At 39.3% G+C, this 27,335-nt stretch overlaps 2 protein-coding genes across 5 annotated transcripts in view; both read left to right on the forward strand.

Moving 5' to 3' along the window:
* The first annotated feature begins 2,139 nt into the window (after positions 1-2,139).
* On the forward strand, positions 2,140-5,046 carry LOC118263818 (facilitated trehalose transporter Tret1). Its single transcript, XM_035576008.2, has 7 exons — positions 2,140-2,308; positions 2,480-2,709; positions 2,810-3,133; positions 3,226-3,358; positions 3,441-3,658; positions 3,784-3,978; positions 4,157-5,046. The coding sequence occupies exons 1-7, from the start codon at positions 2,251-2,253 to the stop codon at positions 4,403-4,405; spliced, it is 1,407 nt and encodes a 468-aa protein (XP_035431901.2). The 5' UTR covers positions 2,140-2,250; the 3' UTR covers positions 4,406-5,046.
* Positions 5,047-26,189: 21,143 nt separating this feature from the next.
* The window catches only part of LOC118263893 (collagenase-like), a 13,106-nt gene continuing 11,960 nt past the window's right edge, over positions 26,190-27,335 (forward strand). The window contains exons 1-4 of one of the 4 annotated variants that reach the window (XM_050705609.1): positions 26,190-26,400; positions 26,510-26,638; positions 26,776-26,917; positions 26,992-27,084. In XM_050705609.1, coding sequence (XP_050561566.1) covers positions 26,233-26,400; positions 26,510-26,638; positions 26,776-26,917; positions 26,992-27,084 — 532 coding nt within the window. In that variant the 5' untranslated portion in view covers positions 26,190-26,232. The remainder of the gene's footprint in view (positions 26,401-26,509; positions 26,639-26,775; positions 26,918-26,991; positions 27,085-27,335) is intronic. The other 3 variants (XM_050705608.1, XM_050705610.1, XM_050705611.1) reach the window with 3 other exon arrangements.

Raw genomic sequence — 27,335 nt, forward strand, 5'->3', positions numbered from 1 at the left:
TAATTCATTAAACTCAATAAATCAATTAACGCAATCATTTCCATTACCGACACTAGAACGTACCCTTGACCTTTTCAAAGACCAAGTAAAAAGGCTGACGTGGAAAGTGGTTGGTTGTATGGGAACGTGAGGCTCACGGCATCCGGCGCACGTCGGCACTCTACACTGCGGCGCTCCGGAAATTATGAGGAAACCGGGGTAAGCAGGATATTGATGGCGCACTCACTACACATGCAACATGCAACCGTGCCATGTGATGTGGCGATCTAACTCGTATGGGAAGGTAATAGATGTCATATTGCTTATTGATTTAACTAGTTTCAAGTCAGACTCGGGATTCATAGTCAGCAGTAAGAGCGGTGTTGCGCGTCCAGCGACACAAACGATACAAACGTCGCGCAGTCAACCTCGAAGTTATTTAATACACCAAAGAGGTTCACAGGATGAAACCTATTACAAATATACAAAAAAATAAAAGGTGAACACCATCATAAATGCTCCAATCAAGGGATCTATATCACTACGTATGTGTGCCTAGCGCTATTATTTGATGTTTAATTTGTGCAACGTTATGTTCTACACATTGGTATCAGTGCAAATATAACCAGATGCTATCATATACAAATAAACATTGTTTTATTTCGTGACAGTTCGCTTCCAATGTTTACTGAGTCAGCAGTTCACGTGTTCTGATCGCTTACATCATTTCTCTGAGGTCGTTAGGACTTGTTACACAATAATTACACGAAGGCGTTGCGTCAGCTTAATTATTATTTAGGACTTCAACAAGAAACCACTGATGTACTGTGAGCCTCCTCAATTTAAGAAGGGTTTACTATAACCACCATACTTCACAGGCGGGTTAGAAGTCGCAGTTTAAAATAATTATGTTTATCAGATAGCGTTGCTGCCTGGACTCCTATATTTGTAGTCCCTCAGTCGGCTCTTACACCCGCGGGAAGAGTAAGGTTGGCAGATGTGTTCCACTCTGACGTCACCACATGGCTTACTACTAAAGACGGTTCCCTCATTTATAAAGCTGTCTAGAATCCCTAGAACAAATGAACCCGGCAACAAGTCAAACGGATGTAAAGTGTGGATCAATAGTAATCCCGTACTAGAAAGCACTCGGCAGGAGCACTTAGCAGACATTTAATCTGTATTTCTTGCAGCCACTACTCGCCACCACTCGCCCATACTCGGCCACTGCTCGCCCTCTACTCGCCCGCCACTCGCCTGTGTACCGACCATTTATTTTCGTAACTATCTAACGATAGACTCCTCTGTAATCTACTCCAGCATTTACTAAGTACGCTTTTAGTCTTAATCAAACGAACCTTAGTGTTTTATTCATTACTGGGTCACGGGTTCGATACCCTCTTTTTGCGTCGTTTGTTAATTTACTACCAAACCGTGTTAAGTGACTAGGTAAGTATAGAGACAGATCAACATGTTGGTCCAGTTACACAAAGATGATGCAAAGATGACAGTATTTTAAGAAATCTCAAATAGTAACATGAACACACACCGAGCTTACTGTTAATGTTGACCAAATACTGCGCGATAAGAAAAACTTTATCAAATCTATGCCAGTATGTAAACAGAGAGAGTAATTATTTGACTTCTATTTTAAGAGATGTAGCTATACGTATATATGGTGTGCAATCGTTTATGTATTGTGTCCACTTTATTGGCCATTACAGGAATATATTTTCTCCAGATGTGACAGCACGGTCTGTGTTATATTGTAGCCTTTATTAGATACTAGTGTTTATTTCCCCTGCACTGGATGACTACAAATATTTTAACCCTTTACAAGGGTGGCCTTTAACCCGGATTAAGTAATGCACTAAGTAACTGAACCCACCTTAATTTTATCTATTACGTATCATAATGTTCACCAATAATCAAGGGTTACGAAAAAATCGAATCAATGTTTATTTGTTTTTCCTTGACCTGTCTATCTGCTATACTACATGGTAGAGATAAATAAATAAATAATATGTAGTAGTTAGTTTGCAAACACGATGTGAATCACTAAGTGTGGTTCCATTGTGACAAGTTCATGATGCAAAGTCAACAAGAAGTTATCTTAAATTATCTCCACAACTTTGATATCACGCGGCCCAGGGAATTTGATTTGTAAGAGTGGTACACTAGTATATTAAAGCATTTCTAACGCAGCTTTCAATACGTGCGCATCTCTGTAATTACATGAAATATTAAAACATAGAAAAAATCTTCGCTAAAATGTCTTCTTCACAATCTAAGGGGCATACAAGAGTGCAATGGGCGATTACTATATTGTGTAAGTTCCTCCTCAGTTGGATAAACCGAGCCATGGCTCGGGAATTTCTGTCAACTTCTTGTTCTCAAAGGAATTAAACTGCTGTGACCAGGTTTCCCTCTGTGATTGAATTGGCTAGAGTGATAAAATATGTCAGGAATTAGTCAGTACAATTATAGTGTTGTGTTTTAGGCAACATGACGGTATTCACATACGGCCTACAATGCGGCTGGATGTCTCCTGCCACCGTGCTGCTGCAGTCGCCAGACTCCCCCACTGGCAGACCACTGTCCGCCAGTGAAGTCTCGTGGGTCGCCAGCTCAGCATCGCTGGCGGGAGTGCTTGGTGCCGTCATTTTCATCAAAACTGTCGATAGATTCGGAAGGAAAATGGGACTCTTGGTTATGACTGTCCTACAAGCGGTAAGTGATGTTTAAAGTCTAATAATTCCCACCATATCTAATGTCTCTTTGGGACAATTAATTTTGGTTAAAACAAAATATTCCACTTTATATTTTCCAGTTGGTCTGGGTGATGAAGCTACTGCCGGCCAGCACCACGACCCTCATCATCGCTCGAGTCTTCAGTGGCATGGCAGGTGCTGGCTGCTTCCACGTGGTGCCTATGTATGTGAAGGAGATAGCTCAGGACAGCATCAGAGGCTCTCTATCAACTGTAGCTGCCCTCGCACAAAGTATAGGAATTCTGATCATGTTTCTGATGGGAGGGTTCCTGGACTATTACACGGTGTTATGGATTGTGGTCGGTCTCCCGATAATTACACTCGGGATGTTCCTTAAGGCTCCAGAATCACCCTCCTACTTGGTAAAAGTAGGAAAGATCGAGGTAAGTTTAAATCAAATACTTGCATTTTTCTTCATGCCATGCCTAATAATATTCGAAAAAAAATCGATATAAATATGTTTTCTTATTTATAGGAAGCTACGCGAGTTCTTGCATTCTTAAGAGGTCTCGATGTTGAAGATAAAGAAATACAAAACGAAGTCGATACTCTCAAGAGGGACGATGATTATTATAAGTCCATGCCTACTATTTCAATGGCTACTGTTTGTGAGTTATATTTTTAATATTACACAAGAAAACTATGCATATAAAATGTAACAGTTTGAAAATATTTCTTATTATTTTACAGTTAAAACTAAACCGTGGCGGAAAGCATTCATCATCATGATCTTGGTGATCCTGGTCCATGCTTCTAATGGAAGTTTCTCCGTGCTCAACTACACTGCTTCTCTACTGCAAGACTCTGGCATGAAGATCAGTCCGGAGCTACAGTCACTCAGCATCCCTATATTTATGACGCTGGGATCCATCATCACAATTACTACTATAGACAAGCTGGGAAGGAAGGTGAGCCAATCATACACGCTTGATCACCAGAAGCATAGAAATCCAACTTACTGTAATTTTCTAAAGTACTGCAGCATTCAATTGCTTGCAAAAATAATTTTATACAACTTAATGTTTGTCCTCAGTTGATCTTGGGATCAGCATTTGCTGCCACAGCGGTAGCCTTCGCCTGCATGGCGACATCCTCGGTGCTGAAGATGTACGGATGGACGGCTCCTGCCTGGATCAACGTGACCATGATGATGGTGCTGATATGCTGCTACGGCGGTGCTGTCTCTCCGCTGCCCTTCATGATCATGGCTGAGATATTTAATTTTCAAGTAAGTAAAATTCGGAGTTTGTCCAGACTGTGAAAATATATTTTTAGTTGATTGACGGTGGATTGTCGCAAGGGGTTGCGGAATCTGGCATTATTATAATATTTTCTATTTTCAAAAAATTACGAAGAACGCGTTTGTAAGAGAAATTATAGTTGGTAAGAGTATAATTTCTTTACAGATCCGTGCCAAACTGATGGGTTACCTTGTGATGCTGGCGTGGTTCGTCAGTTTCATTCAGCTGGTCGTGTTCAGTGAGCTGATGAGCAGGTTCGGAGCACACGTCAGCTTCTACATGTTCGTGGTCATAAACGTGCTGGCGACTGCTCTGGTAGTCTTCGTCTTGCCGGAGACCAAGGGAAAGAACATCGAAGAACTGGAGAAGGAATTGACTGAAGGGAGGAGAGAAAAGTGCGTTACCACGTCGTAGTGAGAAAGTAGTGGCTAAAAGCAATAATTATGACAATGTAAATAGTTTTGATATATAATCTGAAATGAATGATGGAAAATAAAATGGTGTACTTGGCAATGAATTTGAGCTCAAAGATGACCAGTCGTCTGAAAATGTTTTATGGAAAGCGTATGGTAATGGAAGTTTCCAATACATAATGTATGATACGTCGACTTGTGTACCGCGCACCCAGTGCCGCGGCGGTGTGGCCCCTGTACCGGCTCATCATCCGCGCTAAGTACCTCAATGTGCTCGTTAAACTGTCCAAACTTGTGAACAGATTTGTCTTCCATTTGATCGATCGAGATTGTTCCCTTTTTAAGAAGTTATAACACATTATGAGGGTGAAGTGACGACGATTAATAATCGAGGCGTGAAAGTTAAAATTGGTTGGTAGTACAAAGAAATTATTTGTCTATTGTGAACATTATTAATGTAAAATGTTTTACTTCACTTCTACGTCTGAAAATGATAAAAACCTTTTTAACGCATCCATTAAGCCAAATACTAAGGAGGAATACAAATATTAGGTTTCAAAGAAGATATTTTTTGGTGAATTGGAAAGAAAAATGTGATTGTGATAAAAATGTGATAAATAATAAAAATCATAAAAATGTCAATCTGTTTATTTTATTACGATAACCTTATCTAGTAATGGCTTGTTCCATTGTTATTTGATTTTCCGTGTGGAACTCGTATTTACAAATTATTTTATTTTATTCTTATACTAAAACAGATCACAATAGTCACGTTTCATTGTTATATAGTCTTCCTTAGTGAAACGAAATATTTCTTGAATAAAATGTATTTATTTGCTGTAATAAAGAAATGGATTCAATCAGTAGACACGAGAAATTGTAATGTATGATAATGTGTAGGAAACAGTCTGTTGATAATAATGCGGAGAAATAAAGTGTTCGTGGAGCGGCGATAAATTCGGGCGGCGGCCGCGGGCGGGCCGGCCCGGGCCGGACATAAATCACGGCACAAAAATGAGGCCTTGGCAATTTTGGCCTAAGTGTGTATTGTCAAATATGCTATTTATTATTCTCGTTACGGCACAACATGGCCACTTAGTTTTTGAGTCCGCTTTTGGGTCTTGTAAACTGAGCATTTTATCACTTGTTTATGTCACGTTTTTAAATTATGGCCCACAGGATAGGATTACTTAATAAACCTTGGCTGCCTTTACTAGCACCGTGTCTCTTCCCATTATTATAAAAAGATACAAGAGGTTTTTTGTTGTATATTTCGAGACAGAATAAGCTGCGAGCTCTGTCTCCGCGAGTATTACTGTCCCACTGGACTGCTCGCTCCCCGCGGCGTGTTTACATTTAATGTATTTTTTCCTGAAAGTATCTTGTTCTAATTAATTGTACCTATTTTTGGTCGTTACAGTAATCTTGATCATTTTAATACAAAACCATTTTAACTTTTCCTTAGTAGCACTTCAAAGTTACAGAGTTCCACGTTAAAGGTACTGTGGTTTGTGAGTGTACGCCTACAATATAATGTAATGCGGATCCGTGATATCGTTCAAATATTTGGTGTTCGCTATTATATCCGCGCCGCGACGAGCTGCTGATCAAAGACGATACAATATGAGAATGCTGCGGGTAGCCGCCATGTTTGCTACCCACAGATACTCCCAACCGTGACGCGCGGCGACCCACTTATTCACGAACATCTTTAGAAAGAAGAGATTTACCTTTCATTACAATGCAGTTCTGTTGACAAATTATCTACCTGAAGCTTATTCCAATTAAATAATGCTTTCATTACAAAATTACCTAAACCTCATCACAAAAGTTAATATTCTACATAACTCCGTTTCAATGCAGTTCATGGCGTTTTGTCAGCGAAAAACACTTCAAAGCGAATTTATTTCGATTTCATTTTATTTCTTAAGTACGTCCCGTCTCGTACCGGAATGCCTTTTCATACGATTTCACCCAGATTCAATCATGTCAAATTGACTAACGAGATGGATCGCTAAAAATATATTTCAAATTCAGCTTAAAATTATGGTAACTCAATTTGTTTCTACAGTCCAGTTAAGTGACTTTACCTCTCCGTAAATTGGCTCTGATTGAACTTCTTGACTAAGTAACTTTTATATTTAAACACGAATTTAACCATTTAAGTACCCACGCGCACAAAGTGACTCACTAATTTCTTCCTCATAAAAACAAACAACATTTTCGGAAGCAATTACTAGCGGACAAACACAACACATGCTTGTGTGTGTGTGCTACAGACTCGTCACCAAAAGACCTCAACTTCCCTGTCCCAATGGTTGTGGAGCAATTTTCCATGTAAAAGTGCTTGACGTGCTCCGAATTGAATGGAAAGCCAAAAGGTATAAGTGGCCACGTCTGCAATACATACGCTTGCCAACATTTTGTGATTCACCGTCTGATGTAGATGTAGGCACATCTCGCGTGCTTATCTCTTATATCTTTGTAAGAATTTTATTGTCGACGAAAATCTTGAGATAGACAATAATAAGCTTGCTTAGATGTTCAATATGTGATTTTGATCCGATAAAAGCTAGCTTGCAGCACCAAATAGGTTAAATTAACATTTGAAGTGTTACAATAGGCAGTTGTCAGCGAAAATAATATGTAGCGACGCAAATAAATTTACGTAACAAGGCCAATGTGCCTACACTAGGAGTAAAGGAGAAAATTAAATAAAAGAGAAGACATGTATAACGTTATCATTATTTTTGTAAACCGCTACGTGCGCTCTTTCCATTTCATTTCTCTGATATATTTCGGTGAAACCCAAAACTTTATCCATAATGGCAGATAACTGGCGTCACGTTCTGCGTGTAACGTACAAAAAGTCGACTGCGTAGGAGTTTCGCAGCGTCCGCCTTGTAAGTTGTGTTTAATGGGAATTAGCATAACGACATCATGTCTGTCATTACATATCGGGGGACGGTTGGAACGTTCAATGTAATGCTGTGTGCTGGGACCCTGGGTGGTGGAGGGTAAACGTAGGAAATTGATAACAATTGTAGCACTTTACTACATAAATAGCTATCGTTTTATTTGGTTTTACTTAACAGAGAACGTTCTTTTTATTGACAGTTCCAGTTGTAGCACTCCAAAATATATTGAAATTCATGCTGAAACAGAAATTTTCGTGTACCTAAGTTCATTGCCGCATTAAAAATGTATTTCGATAAAATATCGCGCGTCACCATTACGGTATCGGACACGGGCCCATTGTTAGGCACTGAATCTTAAAAAATGCAAAAATATTTTTCTGCTTCGTCATCGGTAGGGTTGCCAAAAGAAATTCTTTAAAGAGCTCAAAATAATTCCATTGAAGGGCTCTGACAATAGATAAATTGGGGTCGGTGCAACCCTACAAGACAATTGCTTCACGTTCAAAGTATTTACTGAGTCATTAAGGTAATTGAGAAAAACGAAGACAAAAATAAAATAATTACCTATTGTAACCCATTTTATTATTATATTGCTACGAAATGGTTCGACCAATACAGATTTGTATAGATCGACGTAATTCGCAAAAAAATAAACGTGTAAAATAAGAAATAAGTCAAATTAATTTTCTATGCTGCTGTAATGAAAGTTTGCAACATTTTCAATAGCAAAAGTATAGAGGTCCAGCGACAGTCGTCTGCTGCCGTATTGTGTAGATAAGTGCGAGTGCTGGGGAGGGCAGCGACGCGTGCCGGAGAACCAATTAAAAATAAATTAAAAGTCACACAAATCTCCGCGACCTCTCCGACTACAATAAATTGTTATAACACTGCAGAGGCTTTTACGTAAATAATGGTATCACAAGATTAAAAAGAAACAATTGTACCAGTTGACGGGAAAAAGCCGGGACGTGTCATACAAATGCCATCAATATTAGCGGTGCTTGTAAGGTTGGAGGGCGATTCAATAAATCCTTAGCTTCTTGCTCGGTCATGGAGTGGAAGTCGAGAATGAAACGTGTCGGCCTTCACACACGTCCGCACCCTTCCGATGTTATCACTGAACTGACTGTGATAGATCGATCCTCACATAAGTCCGCGTCATCCATCCAATCTGAATACTGATGAGCCACATAATGTACGCCGATTGATCAATGCTAATGCAATTGCACAACAGTATTACTTTGGAATTAATTCCGCGAATGTGAAATGATGGTGTCAACATACTTCGTGTCACATCACATTGTTTACTTGGTCGCAGTCAAGGCCGGCACACACCTAGCTATAATACAAAATATTATATTTCTGTGACGTCACTAAAATACAAGAAGTCTACAATTATTGTTACCATAGATTCTTCAAGTCTCCCTAGGGTAGATAGATCAAGGCACATAATGCATAATTATCCTCATACGAAATATCAAAGGTACAGCTTTATACTGAAATGTTCATACAATATTTCGGTCCAAGTATTTATTCATTCAATTTCATGGAAGCCACGAAGCGAATATTTATATTTCCACAACTCTGGAAGATCGTCATCGAACGGATTCTGTTAAATATTTAAAGTACACAGCGCTCTACTGACGTATATTTACTTCCTGAATCGAAATTAACGGAGGCTTTGTAATATTACATCTAAAATTTGCATGTTCGTGTTGTTGAATTAAATTAAATAACAGCTCGGGCTCACAGAATGGAGGGTTTTACTTTTTTATATTCTATTTTTTAGTTGTAAGTGATATTTAATAGCGGCCAAACCTATTATGAAAAATAAGACCGAAAAGCTCCGTAATAGTTTTGCGCCGAATCCGACCTTTCTCGGCAATCATACTTACAACCATTCGACCAATGGAGTTTTTTAAATACATTCTTAAAATAAAAGCGAAAGTACTTTCCGTCCAATTATGTTCAGTTTCATTACAGCCGTGACCGCGAGCGCTGGAAAGTATTTAAAGCGCGGAAATGTTTTAACATTATTATTACTTCCAGCGAAACGATTTACCATCACTTCGCTCGTAACTTTAGTATCGACGCAGAGGCTCATATTTCCAGTTATTTAAACATTTCAATATACATACTTCATAAATACCGAAATAAATAACATCAACATTATATGTATAACCGTATGTGAGCGATGTGTAAATGAATTGAAATAAAATAAAATCATTATATTAAAACACGCACAAATAATTTTAATGCTGTTACACTAGTACTTAGCTATTTTCCAGATTTGTAACCCGCACCATGTTTGAGAAACAAGCTCTTCTCACTAAGACATTGTTAAATACAATGACATGAACACTGTGTTACTCTTGGGGTGCTTCTGTGGATGCGTTTGGCTTCCACCAAACATATTCATTGGTAGACATAGCTTAGCACTGGTGGAAATGGACTCAGTTAAGCTATGTTTTTTATATGGAAAGATACATGCTATGGATGGCTTCCCTACTATCGATACATCGCATACTCGAGCTTCGCATCTCCACTGAGCAGAGCTACATAGCTACGTAGCATAGTATCAGTGGAAACGGTCACATAGTTTCACATCTATGTAGCATAGATACCAAGAACATTTCTGGTGGAAAAGCACCCTTAATATTCTGTTTGTAGTCCATAACATATTAAAATATGAGACAGACTGTTCGAGTAAGCTACGTAACGCGTACTATGGGAAATGTTGCACAAATGAAATCAAATATTCCCATCTATTCGTTGCCAGTGTGGGCCGCGCCTGGAAATCCTCGGCTCCAGGCTTCGAATTAATTCTACCGGCTTTCAATAAAATCATTGTTAAATCGTAACAAAGATTCAACGTGCTAGTCTGAAGCTGAACATTATTGACTTCAGAACTTTTTCAAATTAAAACATACTTTACTATTAATACTTTGTACTTTCTTTTAAACGTCCAAAGACAACTCATTTACTGTAGTCGCCAAGGAAAATGCTTGAATTTTCTTTTTATGTCTCGTTATTCTAGTTCTTAGACTGTGTGAACCTTTAGGCGAGCAGACGTTGCTAGATTGTTTTGTCAATAGTTTTGGCCTGAGAGAGTTGATCTATATTCTAAATCGATTCATATATTAACATACATATTTCTACGCGAAAATCGATTGTGTATTTCCAAATTATATAAAAACTGGAAGCTCTTTCAGTTCATAAATCAGATGCATTATTTTCCACTGTAATTCTTCCAAGGAGCGCGCGTATCATCAGTTCCCTGTATGATACAGTCGCGCCTCGCCTACTTTGACACAATCTACATAATTTGCCGACGCTCACCCAAACAGGGCGGGATAGGAGTAGCAACAATATTCACATTCATCTCCCGAACTTGATATGTCTGTCGCGACACATCTGCATTGTGGCAAAGGGTGAAGTCAACACGTTTTTAACAATAAATATGGCACACTTGCACAACACTTGCATAAACGTGACAATATAAGCGGCTCTGTTCGTCAAGCTTTCTTTATAAAGACGCTCTATACTAAGGAAACTACTTGGTTATTTCATCCAATTTCTCGTAGTACTATACTTTTCGAACCGGAGTCCCGGTAAACCCGCTAGGTAGTCGAATATTGATGGTTGCAGTCTAGATAGAAAATCAGTTGCTAGTATTGATGGATTCTCACCTCTAACGTTGCACAAGCAAAAATTTATTAGTAAAAAATAATTCAATAATGATGCTAACCTAACCTTATGAATGTGATCCTCAACCATTCGTACCACATAGATGGTGTTAGTAAGCCCTCACCCGTCACCTCGCACAGGTAGTAATTGACGTCAGCGGCACTTTGATGGCGGTGTAATATCTGACAGCTGCTGTGCCACAGTGGCGTACCAAACGTCTGCGTGTGACGTCACACAGCGCCAGTATACGGCACCTCAAGCTCCTCCGATCTATCAAGTTTTGATAATTGATTTAAAACTTTAATGTTTTGTAGCAAAGTCCTGAATCGGTTAAAGTACTACAGTCTGTGCATTGTGCCACACAACTAAGTTCCAGTTGCGCTGCAGTCAGTTTGTATGGTTTTCTTGCTGCCTAGTATCAATTTTAATGTCGAGCCTAAAAATACGAAACCGTTCGCGTCATAAATATCGTTTATCATTAATTATTTTTCAATAAGTAGTATCAAAACAATTATGACATTAGCGAACGGGCTAATAGTTTCCAGATCTACAATCCTTTAGTTTACAGCCCCGGAGGGAAATGAGGTGATGTACCGGCAGCGTGGACCACACAGATATGTATTAAATATGATTTTAGTGGCCGTCGAGTGACGCGCTACGTTTTTATACGCGCACTAACAGTGACGTGCCCGCTACTCTGTTGCTCACGGCGCGGCGTTAAACTTTACAGCTCGCACACTTTATGAAGTGACTTTATTACCTTATTATGATATCATACCAGTTATGTCGGACACTTTAGTGATTCGTCTCATCCGCGATCGTAACTCTGAGTTTGTCGTTACTTCGCTTACTTTTTAATCCTTCATCGGGTATCTACGAATACTGAGAACAATTCAACACTTCTATAAAAACATTATCTTTGCTTCTTTGAATACTCAGAATACAATGTTTATGACAGAAGCAAAATGTAGCTCAATTGTTTTAAGTGAGTTGTATACGATACCTACGAATCAAGTACACAGACCTGTACAAAAGGTACCTATGTATGTATGTATTGTAAAGCGAACCCGTCGCCGTCGGTATCGCCCGCGTATCGCCCACGTATCGCCCGCTGTATGTTTCCTGCGCGGACCGCAAGTGACCGCAATCCGATTTCCTGCACTTTTACGTTCTCTGTTCTAGACGTGTGTGTGTGTGCGTGTGCCAACCCTCTTGTGGTATTATGATGTATGTATCGCTACTATTGTATTACATTTCATGTTTGTTAAATGTCAGTGTTTTTTAAGGAACTTATTTAATAATGAAAGGTGCTTTTTTAGCATAATTAATTGAGTTATAGGCCCCAAGTGTAGTTTGAAACTAATCGAGTTACCTCGTCAAAAATTATGTAAGGTGGCCGTATAATTAATTTGATACTGGCTACATTAAAACAACATATACATACACAAAAATATAAAATCCATTTTCGAACACACACAGATCATAAGTTATGAAACACACCAGTTTTCACAAACCAAATAACTCAGGTATTGGAAAAGTATTCCTTATTTTGTATTCCCGCGAACACATCCCTCTTACTTTGCTATTCAAACACCTCGCACTCTCAGATTTGGCTGAACTATGCCAACTGACATCTTGCTGAATATAGCTGAAAATCTATCACGCTGAATATATTTTAAATCACACCTTTTATTTCATTCCTCGAAGGAGTAACTAGAGTTGCATAGTAATACAAATAATGCAATGTTTCATCATATTTACGTAATTAGTACCATGTAAGAGAAGGTGCGTCTATTGCCATACACACTCCTCAGTGTTGTAGAATTCCGAAACCTTTACTTAATTATTCTGTTTAGTAACATAATACTTCTTCCAAACCGAGGATTGAACCCGAAACTTCGTACTCGAATACTACTCTTAGTGCCAACATAAAATAAATTCTAAATGTAACTAATCTACTAGTACAATCTCGGCGTTTTAACGTTTAAAGTGGTCAACTGTAATTTCAAACTAGCGTAATCTACTTCCCCGTCCGCGAACAAGTCCGAAACAAACCAAACAGTTAAAGACTTTTCAGCTTATTTAATGAAATTGCAAATTTTCCGTAGAGTGGCGCCGAAAGCGATTACCCGTCGGTGTAAGCGCGGCTCATCAGATTTGCGGCGGCCATTTGCATAAATGCATCGTTGTGCCACTACTACGGCTTCGAGCGCAGCTCCCGACTTATATTAACCACCTGTGTTGTATGGCCGCCTGGTACCTCGCGCCAATGGCCGACTAACGAACGAACATAATTAACTGTCATTTAAATAACTTCAAAGTACTATTTTCTAATATGTAACAATTACCCTGTACCTGTTTCCCTTGACAATCAAAATGTAATGTAGGTAATATTTAATGAGATTCAGTAAGTCAAGTTTCCTCGCTTTAGTTGTCACACAAATAAGTAGTTGTAGAGGGAGCAGCGAGTGCGACATGGGTCCAGAAGTTGTGATTGTCTGACGTATTAATTAGGTAGGAACAGTTCTCGCGCGAACTAGTTCAGATGTTAAGCGATACGGAGCGCAGAGGTTGCTCACGTCGCGCCGCGGCCAGGAACAAGTTGTGCGCGCTTAGCCTTTGTTTCCAACTTATTACACTAATACTATTGTTGACTTGTTCTAGCGTCGTGTTCACAGATCTGCGTATTGTTTTAGGATGGACTGTTTTCTAAGGGGAATAAAACTATTTAGTTGAGCTCGTAATACGACGGTTCAACTACTTCAACAAGTGATCTAAATCAAAGTTCTACACTACTGTTCTACTGTTGCTGCTGTCGTTTGAAAGTAGTAAAAAGTAAAAACTTTTTTATATTTTAAGTAGGAATATATTGAAGCCATTGGCTCGGGCCCCACATTATCACGGCGCTTCAAATATTCAAGGAAGTGCGGCCAGTCCAAGAAGTTAGTACACGAGTTGTTTGTCCGTGAGCATTATTGAGCACGACGCCAAACTAGCTGGAGGAGCAACTTCACTTTATTACTTCCTACGTTGTTGACGTATAAGTATCAAGTGCTGGGTGACACGCGCCCTCGGCTCACGTTACACGTGTTTGTTTGCATTCTTCGCGACTTTTGGGAAGGAAAAAAACAGTCGGTACTGTCAGCTGCTCGTTCCCGCGGAAAATGAAACTGGGTCGCTGTGCTCGTAAAAGTCAGCCAAAAAGCTTTTGCTTGTGCACTATTGCAATATTTAAATCTTATTGTAGCCGGAGCTCGCAGCGCAGCCTCACTCCATGCAAACTGTATGTACTGAATGTATCACATAACCGATAAAGACAATCTTCGATCCGCAACAAATGAGTACTACGGTTGAGAAGGAAAGATTTTGTTCAAAGGGGAGACGTAAAGAAGCAATTTGCTTTATCAAAGTCGGTCATGTTACCTTCTGTCCCGGCCAAAGATGTAATTTTGACATTGTTGAAATATTTTCTACGAATTTCAGAAAGGATTCGTCCTAAATCTGTCTGAGAAGTTTCTTCATTTCGTTATTAATTGGCTTGAATCCAATTCATCTTCATACAGCATTCGACGTCTTAGAGAACAAATTAAAAGATCTAACATTCAAATAACTTAATGCACAAATTAAAATTGACCTTCCGTTAAACAACTTAAGAATCAAAATTGTAGTAAATATTTTAACATTGTTTTTGATCCCTGGTAAAGTATTTACCCCAGATACGTAAACATTGCGAACGAGAATGATGTTCGACAGGTGAGGCTGGTCGCGGCGACACACCTTCTTCTTGTTTCAGTTTTCATCTAATAGATTTAAGGTAGCGACAGACATGAACTGTCGACAGAAAAAACCGACGACATAGAAACCTTCGTCAAAAAGAAAAAAATCGTCGAGACGGCAAATGGAATCATTTTGTACCTAGAACTGAAGAATATCGTCTCCATTACTAAAGAGAATTGGGCCGAGACCATTTGACCAGGTAATAAAATACCTTCAATAATAAAGTCTTGACCAATTCTAGTCTCTCTCTGATCCATTTCTACGTAATCAATATTTTTATGTTTGCAGTGTTTCAGCTTACTGTGAAACTGTTCAGGCTCGCAATATAAATCTAGATTTTAGCCTCCGCGTGCGACTATAAAGTCAGTATTGAACCTGGGAACAGACGGCGGGCTGCCGCCGACGCCCGCATTATCCGCAGTACATGGACTTAACATCCGGATTAAGACAATAAGCCGCGCGCTACACCGGCGGGAGCGGAGCGCAACAATCTTTTCTGGCGTTACCGTGAATTATTCGCAGCAACGAGGAATTAAATTATCTATCTGTATTAAACATTCAGACGCCGTGATGAAGACCAGCATTAAACTGGCTCACTTCAATATGTATGAGCCATTGTGAGATTTTACTACAACGAACAACCTCTCTACACTGTTTTTATCACATTTTTCTCGTCAAGTGTTTGAATTTTATAACACTCCAAGATGAGTCACCGGTACTGACTCCGCTCCTGTCGGTTAATGTAATATTAAAGTGTAAAAAGCGCATAATTTAAAGTCTGACGTATTTTTTGAAATGGCACAATAACGTTAAAATAAGAGCGACAGTAATTTAGAAAGTAAAAAGGTTAGGCAGAGCTCAAGCCCGGGGAGAAATACGATCCATAAAATAAAACCCAAATTAAAACCGTTTTTAACTTCACAAAAAGAATATTACTGCGACACAGAATGGCAACTTTAAACATTTCATGGTTGCACCGACAACACCCGCCGACGTACTGTGAGCACACCGAGGGTTACTTGTAATTAGTTTGAAGAACTACTAGTTACCTACTTTTATTAAACATTATTTGTGATTATTAAGCTATTTTTGGCAAAAAAAAATACAGCATCCAATCGCATGAGTCCCAGATTTCATTTTATGTTTGTACTAAAAGTCGAAAAGGTAAGTTTGGCTTGCACTTCATGTCAACTCACACAATACTTCAAAACTCTATAGATCCTTAACTCTAGAGAGCCTTCACCGTCCACAACTGCTCATCATTTTAGTTAATTAGCTAGTTTCAGGTTTTTCACGAGTTATTGTTTCGTCGACACAATATACCATAAACAACACAGCTTAATTACCTTTGCTTAGGTCTCCTAGGTTATAGTAGGAGACATAAAAGTCTATGACCTAGTGGAAATGTTTTGTGATATTTTGTGTCGAGTTGATAGGTCAGACGTCGCTTTAACGAGCGGCGCCCACGCCGGCCCGGGGTTTACTACTAGTGTCACGGGTCAACAGCCGAGATGAAATACCTAGCACTCGCGTTACGCTCCACTACAGCTATTGTCTAGTTTTACAGCTGATATTGTCAGTTGCGTTATGTTCGTAGGGATTTTATTTAGTGCTATCTGTTGGTACTGCAAGTATTTACATGCAAATATAATTCGTTTCTATCGAAATCTTAAGCATTTTATGCATTAGGTACAAGCTTTGAAGTTTATATGGATTTAAAGCCAAATATTCTCTTTGAAATGTTTGCAATATTTATGTTGTAACGTTTGCAATGTAAGTCGGAAGTTTTCAATAAAGATTATTAAAGCCTTAGAAATGTGCAGCGGAACTTTGACGTCTCAAGTTTGGTCAAAGCGATACATCCGGGGCTTTGGCGCGCGGCCAACCATCTACTATACGTCTGCTCGTGTGTTTGTTCATCCCACTGACCAACATGCGCCGGTGATTATATTCAGGAATCGAACGTCGGACTTGTGATTGTGTATACAAGTAAGGTACTTGTTGCTCTGGGTGTGTATCAACCACGGCGGAACAATTCCCGCCGTCACGAGTAGTTTACCTCTTTTCGGCATAAACTTTGCTTTTATAGAGAACAGAACTCAAACATTTTCACATAACTTTTGAATCGCACACTTTGAAATTGAATGGAGCACTGAGACTGAATGTTGTGAAGTTTGTATATTGAGTGGTGTGTTATTCTACGAAATAGGAGGGAATACAAAGGTCGTGTTAATACCTCCGTGATTGATCGTCGCCAAACATCGCATCACGAATCTATTGGCGACGCACAGGCACGTCACCTTGCCTTGTGTGACACGCTGCGACCAACAATGTTGGAAATGTGATTACGTTTTAGAATGTACAATTATTGAAAATATTTTCAGGACATGTTTATCTGTAAACATTCAAAGTCTAATTAGAAGACAGGCGTTTAATTAAATTTTTAATAACCAAATGGAAATTAAAAAGACATTAATTTTCCAGATGTTTACACGTTGAATTTTTCAGGAAGTGAGATCAAAGACTTGCATAGAGTCGGTTGGAACGAGTCCACTGACACATGACACTGCGTCACACGTGCAGCGTCACTCGATGCGCCGCGCACCGCACCGGCCACCGTCAGATGTGAACACTTTGACATTTATCCCTTCCGCCGCGCCGTGCGTGTCGCGCCCGACCTATATCGTGTTGTTTTAATAGACCAGGTACCGATGTACGTCGGTTTACGAAACGTTTCGTTCTAAAATGGCTGTGAAATGTTCGACATGAAGTGTATCCTCTTTCGTCCTCAACTCCATTCATACGGAAAATATTGTCGAGGATCGATTGTGTACCTGCACATATTTTGATCAACAATTTTACGCATCATACATCACCAGATTTTGCGATGGGCATTGAAAAACTTTAGTGAGTTTGTTTTGCTGGGAAAGTGAACAAACATTGGCTCGATGAAAGAATAATGTTTGAGGCCCTGCGTCAATATTTGAGGGACATTATATAGGACAAGAGGCTCCACCGCGCGGTCCGTCAGTAAACATTATGTTTTGCTAGTTTTATGGCTTTCTTTTAAATCTTTTACACGTGTGCACGCCATTATCATAACTGGTGTTTATGTATGTTGATGGGAAATTTGTATTGTAATCATTAATTCCTTGGAAGCAGGAAAAATGCAAAGTAAAACACAACAGACAGTAAGGCTAAAATTAAAATATATTAATGACTATGATTTCCCTGGAGATCTGCACAGATAATCGAGTGTCAGTCGTCCTGACGTACAGTAGGCAGAGCCTCCTTACGTACAATGTACGGTTGTGTACAATGTACGGTTGTGTACAGTGTACAGTCGCGCGTCTCGTGCCGGAACAATTGGCTCCACAACACGCCTCGAGGGGAATCATACGTTTAGGCTCCATTATTAACGCATAGGATTCATCTTGAATTCCCTCTGCTAATGCTAAATTATCAGTTGTGTGCTCAGAGTGCTCACTCGGGTTTGATCACTGTTACATAAGCACATACTACTACTAGTGCTGACATTGCTTTGTTAAGGCTGTGCCAACTTTTTCTATGTGCGCTTAATTGTTAACACAGTCTTGTTATTTGTTTTCGTTTAGACGAGTCTTCAGTCTTTTGAATAGGTTAATAATGTTCGTGTTTCTTCTTATAAAGATATCAACAAAGGTAAATAAATCAGGCATAAGCCTGTCTGTTGAGCTCGAACACAAAATAATCAAACATTTTCCTTCCGAATGTATTTCCAGTTGTCGGTGTGAATGAAGTCGTCGCGTGTTATCATTTATCTTTATAAATGGGCTGGCCACACACGAGCGCGCGGCATGCATATCCTCAGCGGGAGCTCTTTATTAAAAAGTCCTCGCATTCACAGCACCACGCTACGGAGCGCGGCGCGCGGCGCTCGGAGCTCGGCGCGTGAATGGTAATGTTCGACGTTCCCTGTCGCGACGCCGACTCTAATACCGATGTGATATTTAAGCTCAGCAGCTCGAAACATCTTCACTTACCTACTAGCCCTACTTAGTCTTGTTTATTCTAAGACTTTTCTGAGACGACTACATATATGTATGTATGTAGTACATTTCTCTTCTTTAATTGTACTCATCTAATTACTGCTTTCAGAGTTTGTTTGTTACCTTCCACGTCCAAACCAGTAATTATGATTAATTTTAGCACAGACAGTCTGTACCAAAAATACCTTGAAGGCTACGAAAAAGATCTAGAACGAATAAATGGTGGCAATTAGCTTCCGAAATTAATCCAGTCAGTCAGCCAAGGGAGAACGTAGGAATAATATAAGAACTGTTTTGCCCCTGTATGCAAGTTGTGTGCGGAATTAGTTTAGTGTCTCCTAACAATGTGAATGCAAGTACAGCACCAGGTGTGCAGAATCACAGAGTGGCAGTACGTGCCCCGGGGGTAACAAGGTCGCCACAGTGTCGCCCGGTCCCGCCCGGGAACCGCACCCGCACGACAATTTAAAATTCTACACGTTTTTGCTGACTGTGACATCACACGATATTGCACAAAGTTCAAGAAGTAAGGAAAATTCATGAGTAGGCAAAAGTAGAATTCAGTTTTAAAAATGTTCACACAATCTCTTGGAGCGGAGCGAGTTTTACGAACAAAATTGAAGATTTACATAAGTACATAGAGCGCAGTGTTACAAATAAAATATCGCGAGTACTCATACATTATTTCCTCGTCGGACATACAGAACAAGCTTAAAATGCAATTATATTCAAAACTCAAACTGAATTATTCTTCGCTACAAATATAAATTGTAAGAGTTTGAAATAAAACATGGTCTGTATGCTTTGTTATAATGTCCGTATGACACTAAATTCCTATCCTCATTATGTCATATATCAGGGTGATGCATGGCCGGCGAAATATCACTATCCTGGAACTAATGACCCACCAAGTATCGCGTGCACTCCGCGCCAACTTTATTGCCATACAGTTATGGTTCATTTTTCCACAACTCGCCGGTACTTGGTGTCGGTTCACACGAGTCGTTGAGGCCTTATTGTCGCCGAACAGTGAAGCTTTCATCTAGTAATTTAGACCAAAATCTGTTATTATGTAGGTTCCGGGTTCAGGTCACATGTAAAGCCCACTAACCGACCCTGTCGTTTAGATAATACTGGGTTGGAGTTAACTTTAGTTAATTATTTCGAGGACAGCTGTGTAACACGACTGAAACTGAATATTGTTCTATTTAAAAATGTCGTTTTATATTAAAGTTGTTGATTAATTCTTGTACATAATTATTTATTACTACTTTTAAATATCATGAATAATTTATCGTCATCTTGTATTTCCCGAAAATGCTGAGTAGACCACACCATAGTCCCGTCTAAAATTTGATACCAGCAATGTTACCCATCATCTCACGAGACTTAAGTCGCTCTACTGTGTCTTCTCCTGATATATCTTAAGTATGTGTTTTATCACATTCAAACATTTCTATCAAAGCTCATAGAGACCTACAACCAGTAAGTTAATTAATAGAATAAAATGGTATTTAATTGTTGTTTTGTCTTTTCTTTATTTACAAGTTATGTATACGGTACGTGTTCAACTGACGAGTGTCGTATTATAACAATACATTATGACAGGAGACAGGTGACACAGTGCAGAATGCAGACAATATGCCACAGATATCATGCAAGCGCCATTTTAAATCACCCTTTCATCACTAATGAACGTGTTCAACCGCCGGGCGGCGGCGATGGCTGTAAATAAATTAGCGATATATTTACTTCACTACAATAATGATATTTTAATAAAACGCTCCAAACATTTTCGTTTCAAATCTTTTGTGTCAACGGTTTGAGCTTTCCGTTTTGGATTATATTGTAATTTGGTTTTGTGTTTAATTGAAATAACGGGAATAATTAATGTGCAATAACCCTTTGTCAATATAATAGTAAAGTCATCGAGTGTCGACGTTGTGTGTTGATGTCATGGATTGCATCTGGTTTACGGAATGAACAGAGAGCAAATAAATAATGCATTCGTATTGATTGTACGTGTTCCATTTGTGATGGTTTTTGTCACGTTCCATCAACACATGGGGCGCGATTGTGGGCCGTAAAAACATGTTAATTTGTACGAAGTTGTCGGCGACACGAGGCGACACGAGTGTGTGTCCATAATACAATTAGTGGCATGTTGTTTCACATAAATAATTGACGCGCGGACAGCAGCGGCTGCCGGCGCGATGACGGATGCCACGCAAACCGATTTATTGCTAACGGATGTGATGGACGGACGTCCTCGTCCGATGCCATGCATTTTATTTATTTATTTATTTATTTATTTATTTAGGTCAACCAACAACTGTTTACACTACCAACAACTGTTTACACTATTTTGTACACACTAACATACCTTCCTCTATGTGTATATTCATGTTTTATGTAAGATTCAGAATTTTAATAATAAAAATGATTTGTAATTGAGATAAAGTTTCATTTTCACGAAGAGATTTCTACATACATAATTAAAACCAGTTGTTGAAGGAGCGGATATTGTGAAAACAATGTTCAGTAAATAATACCAACAAAACTCAAAATCCTTTCCAAATAAACAGGCTGTATTAATGTACAGCCGCGCAGCAGCACGACGGGCGAGTCGATATCTCCGGGTCCCACTCCACACAATACCATCAATATAATCTATTACTTAGCCTACAAATCCTCACTCCTACGCATTCAAGGATGTTCTCATCACGATCAAATGGACTTCATTGATGAGGGTTTTAAAAAATTACCTGAATTTGAATTGGATTTGTGCCTCCCGCCCCTCACCTCCCCTTCTCCTCCAAGATCCAAGTAAAAGGAGCACCCCATTACTGGTCCAAGTACTACAGAGTGCTGGAATTGATTAATGATTTTTTATAGAAAATGAACAGTTACAAGTGCGCTGGGTAATTTGGAGACATCAATTCACAAACGCATTAAGTTCTCTATCTACTCGTGTTTTCAGTACAAATTACTTTAATGAAATAAATGCCAATAATGTAGATTACTTCGTGTTGGAGTTCGCTTTATTATTTTGTTATGTATTCAGTAATATTCAGAGTGCGTTTATTTCATGTCATTACCCCCGGGCACGCGTGTCTCAGAACGTGTTACCCTCCGCTACCCTCTGTTACTCCGGTGCTATAAATAATACTAATTCATCATGTCTTCGACTCCACGTGTCTTATGAATGTAATCTTCATGAAATTGAAGAGTTTCTTACTAAACGTAGTGTTTAATTATGTGCCTAAATAGCTGACCCGTCAATATCATTCAACTGAAACCAGATCGAGAATGTGGATGGATGAGACTAATGTATTGTTTTGGAAGGAAATTAGTTAGCTCAGATAGTAAACGAGTTTGGTTTGTGAGTGAGTGTCCAATCTTAGCACATATTTCAAAGCATTCATTTCTTCAAGTATGGTATGTATAGTTACAGGTAGCCATTACTGGTAAGCGAAGACGCACCAGTCAAGTATCTGGTCTCACTATTTCACCTCAAATGGGTTGTGTTAGGAAAACGGCGCCCCTCTATTGAAAATACTTCCAGCCAATTGTTTCAGTGTCGGCCTAAACTTAGTTAGCAACTTCCAGAAAGATCCTCCATAAGTAATTACAACTATTTATTTGTATTTATATGAAGTTGGCTACCAATGTGGATGGAAATTCCAGTAAATACAACACTTAAAATATACAAAATAGTGATACGGCAACAACAGCAGTTTGAAAAGCGCTATTAGTTTGAACAGCAATCAAACTGATACGATCTAGTAGTGATCGGGGCGGGGGCGCGGGGGCGCGTGGCGTGCGCCCCACTACTCACATAAACTGTGCCCTACGTGACTAATTTTGTTTTATTTCTGATCCTATCTCTCATTACCGTTTTACTTCGAATTCTTAATGTTTTCAGTACACCATTGTACGGCATTAATGGAAAGATACCGCTTCGAGTTACCAATCTACTCGTGTAGAGTCTCGATTTGTATCGACAAAGTCAAGTTAATTCTAAATTAATTTAAATCTTCACAGTATACTCGTTGGTCGTACACATGACTTGCAACAGCATGAGATCGACCGTTTGGTCCTAGGTTTGAAATCTTGTCGGAATTTACTATTAAAACCTATTTAATATTAATAATGAATACAAGCCCTTGTCTAATGCTGGCAATAACTTAAATAGTAGTTATATTGCATCCTCCATTATACATTAGACATTCATTATACTTAGATGTATTGGAAGGAAACATCTCGAAACTACGCGAACAGAAGTACGTGAGTGGACCCAGTGGGCACAAGAAATTCAATAACCAGACCCCTTTGTCGAGTTAATCTCAACCCTCTTTCCTTCGTTTTAGGGTCCACGATAGCTTGGACCGGTTTAGTTTACAAGGTGTTTTTATATGTTCATTAGATCGTGCGTGATAATAGCAGCATTAGGAGCAAAAATCTCGTCTTTTGTTCTCACAAAAGTCGCTCCGTGCTTCAATGTTCGACATTTGTTTTTGCTGAAATGACAAGTTCCCGAGACAATGTTACGATACACTTCACAGGTCGGCGACATTTTAATAAGAACATTGTCGATCATAAAAACGATACAACCCTTAAGGAAGTAACGAGTACGGGTATAAAATGTACTTCGACGTATAAACATCACTTTTTCATTCGTGAAATTGTTTCTATATTCAAAGCAATAAATTCCTGGGAGTACAGTTGCTTTTATTAAAATGAGCCGCTGCAGGTACTCGTATTATAGAAAACATTTAGTTGGTGCGACGTTGGATTACACCAATTTGTAGATAAAATCAAATGAATAGCTTTCACATTAAACCAGAATTGTTTTCAATGTTTTAATTTGGTAATGACAATCAATCCAATTAACTAGCTACAAACATTCATTACCTCGATGGCCGCGCGTTACCAACACACAAACACTAATTATTTACCAACGGGCCATTATTCATACGACATCGATTGATTTATTTTATTCAAAAAGTAAGTGGGGCAGCGAGCTATGTAGGCTGGTGTGGAGCTGTAGCTCGCATCTCTCGCATGACGAGACATGTCGCGCGCCCCTGGAATCCCGCCAATAAAACGGGGAAACAGAGGGGTATTTAAAAGGCTAGCAGTTAATCAGATGAAAGGTTGTCGTTAACGAGGCGTGCCGGATCGAGCGGGGCGGGCCTGTCCGACCCATTGAGCATCGCTGGTGTTAATGAACGCTAGTGCCGTATAATGGAATGAATTGAATACCTGTGTTCCATACGCAAATAAAAGCCGACGCGACTTTTATAGGGTTAACTTAGTAGACGAACAAAATGCGTGCGACGTACTCTTGCTGGACTATCGTGGTATTCCATACAAATACACTTTATCCAAAGTCAGAGTTAATGATTGCTTCTCTAAACTAACTTACTGAACAGTACATTTTACTGGTTCGCTTAAAACATAAAAAAGTGAATCCGTCATAGTTTTACATTGGCCATATAATTAAAGAACCGATACTGAATTCAACGTAATTAATTGTTAAAAGTTTCAACTGCATTGCACTCCGCAGGGCCATTTTAATAAAATGCAATATTTAATAGAATGATCAGATACTCGCGCGTTGCGGCGCACCACACCGGGATTGCTTCATTTTGGTTCATTATTACCTTATTACGTAACTGTGGTAGTTTGATTAACTGGAACTCAATTATATTATTATTGTTCGTAGAAGTGATAAAGGAGCTCGTTATCTACGTCATCACACTATGATAGACAGTGATGTGATGTATCACATCGATTCAACACGCGGGGAACATGTGAGTGTCTGGATCTTAAGTGACTGATAACGCTGTGTTACGTCGCCTTCTGTTATTTGGAAACAAAAACATTACCCGCAGGATGTTTCTCTACAACTTTAATGTAAAAAATATGTAGACAATCTGTAGTGCTGAAAGAACTAATCAATTTAAATAAACACTAGTTTTAATGTAGACAACAACTGTTTATATCTATTGGCATACTTATTTAAGGGAACTAAACAAGTACGTAGAGTATAAGAACAGCTCGAGTAAATATAACACAGTGTGTGCTTATGGAAATTATTTCTTCGGAATGTTCAAGTTTAGTTAATGTTGAATCCCAAACTTTGGGCAATATTCCGGCACTAGAGGTCGCTAGTGTAAAGGTCAAACATTCTACAACTATTTTGTAATTATAAAGTTTTTACAGGGCTTAAGTCGTGACCGACAGACATACATACGTACTATTCTATAGTACTATAACATAATATGGTAAGTTCAAAGCCATAATGATCCTCACTTCTTTGGTTTCCTTCTTCCTTATTCATTGATGAAGAGGAGGATACTGACCACGCTGCTCATTAGGGCTAGCTGTACTGATACTGAACAATGTACAGCGCCGATGTCCGTCTGGCGGGTAGCGGACTTTGATTCCTGCTCCCGCGACCTACATATATACCTCACAAATAATACTAAGACACCAAGCCCTCGTTGCTTGGCTACCTTCCTTTCCTCCCCGCCTCCAATGCAGTAAACATTAATTAAACTACCCGCCATAACACTCACGTCACTAGTGACACTCCATCGATGTTACGACACGCCGCGTAACACGCCATTTAACTCGCTTCACATTAAAATCTTTTACGAGCTATCCAAATTTAATACAATATCCACAGCCATAAATGTTATCGGGTTCATATGAAACTGTGTCGTAAACGAGCTGAACCTAATGATGCTGTAAAGAGAGCGATTGTTACAGCTTCCGCAGTTCACGTGTTCATAGGACGCGTGGGATACTACGAGTACTACATCTCAAGCTTAGGTTTTAGTGTTCCCCTTCTGTTCCTAGAACGAAATCTGCTATAGCTGGTGTTTTAATGAGGATCTATAATAGGGATATATATTACAATAGTTGTGTTGAAATAACAGACGTGTCAGTGGGATTCACTTCTATTTTATTATGAAGTAGGTAGAGAGTACTTGCGCGACTTGATGACGAATACACGCAACTCGGCCAGTCAGACACTTCAGTTGCAGTACTTCCTTATCGTTGTTTACCTTACCTAATAAAATGTAAGTATACCTTCATTCTGATGTATTGAGTTTTAGTATATATTCGAAGTTTCATATTATTTTAATTTAAAGTTCAGCAACAAAAATTATATGGAAGACACTAAATTGATTTTATCCCATTCCAGTACCGACTAAATATACTCGAATCGTTGTATATCGTAGTAAACAAATGAAATCACTTCCGAACTCGTCCGAGTGAAGCCCCGTTGTGGAGTGGTACTCTAAATAATCATCATACTTGAGAGAAATTCGTGAGCACCACGTGCATCACAATATATAACAGTAGCTGCAATGTTCCCTCACTCATAGTCACCTAAGTTTGACACCATGAAGGTAGTATTGCTGTGTGCTTGTGTGGTGGGGCTGGTGGGCCAGGCCTTGGCGGCCAGGTACCACGAGCGCGTCGGCATTCCGATGGCGAGGAAGATCAGGCTCCAAGAGTCCATGCGCATCGCGGGCGGCCTTGCTTCTTATAGCGGGGAACATCCATACTATGTGAGTATAATAGTATATACTTCGAGAGATAATGTTTTTGAAGCTCTCCGTGTACTAGAGTCCACTAGATTGTGTAGGAGGTACCTATTAATAACGTGTTCTAATCCAGGCTGGGCTGATCATCACGTTGAAGACCGACATAACCTCCATCTGCGGAGGCACCCTGCTGAGCCACTACCACGTGCTGACCATCGGCCAGTGCTGGTACGATGGGGAGAACGAAGGCAAGTCCATCCAGGTCAGTAGCTACCTTTCATAATGCATCACTGACTACAAGCCAAAGACGGGAAACTCTCATGACTCTTTTTCTAAATTACCCTTTTGAAATCATTACAAAGTTTTTTGAAGTCTTACTACTTATGCATTATTTCGCAGGTGGTGCTAGGCACAGCGACCCTCTTCACCGGAGGCACCAGGACGTACGCCGACACCGTGACCCTGCACTCCGACTATGACCCCGACACCCTCGCCAACGACATCGGCATCATAAAGATGCAGAATTATGTCTACTTCGACAGTAAGCTATACAACCACAATACTCATCGTTGGTACAATTACATTGCGATGTTATAACAATGTTTTTTCTTTCAGAATATGTAGACTCAATAATTCTGCCCGAGGCATATTTCAGCTCTCTCGCTGGCTACAAGGCTGAAATTATTGGATATGGACGAACGTCACCTGGTATGTTTTCAATTTCTATTTTTCAACAATTATATATTTTCATTAACATTTATTTGACTAACTACAATTTACTCGTCTGCTCCATAACAGTTCGTAAATGTAGATGTTGCTCAATATACAAATGAACTTAAAAACATAGTTTGTGTAAAGCTAGTTATTTTTTTCCAATGTACTTCAATTCGTTGGATGTTCCACAATGCAGCTAGCACTTGTCCTTATTTACCACAGTATTCATATCTAATGTTTTCTCT

Source organism: Spodoptera frugiperda, chromosome 27, assembly GCF_023101765.2.
Source record: "Spodoptera frugiperda isolate SF20-4 chromosome 27, AGI-APGP_CSIRO_Sfru_2.0, whole genome shotgun sequence".
NCBI classification, from domain to species: domain Eukaryota; kingdom Metazoa; phylum Arthropoda; class Insecta; order Lepidoptera; family Noctuidae; genus Spodoptera; species Spodoptera frugiperda.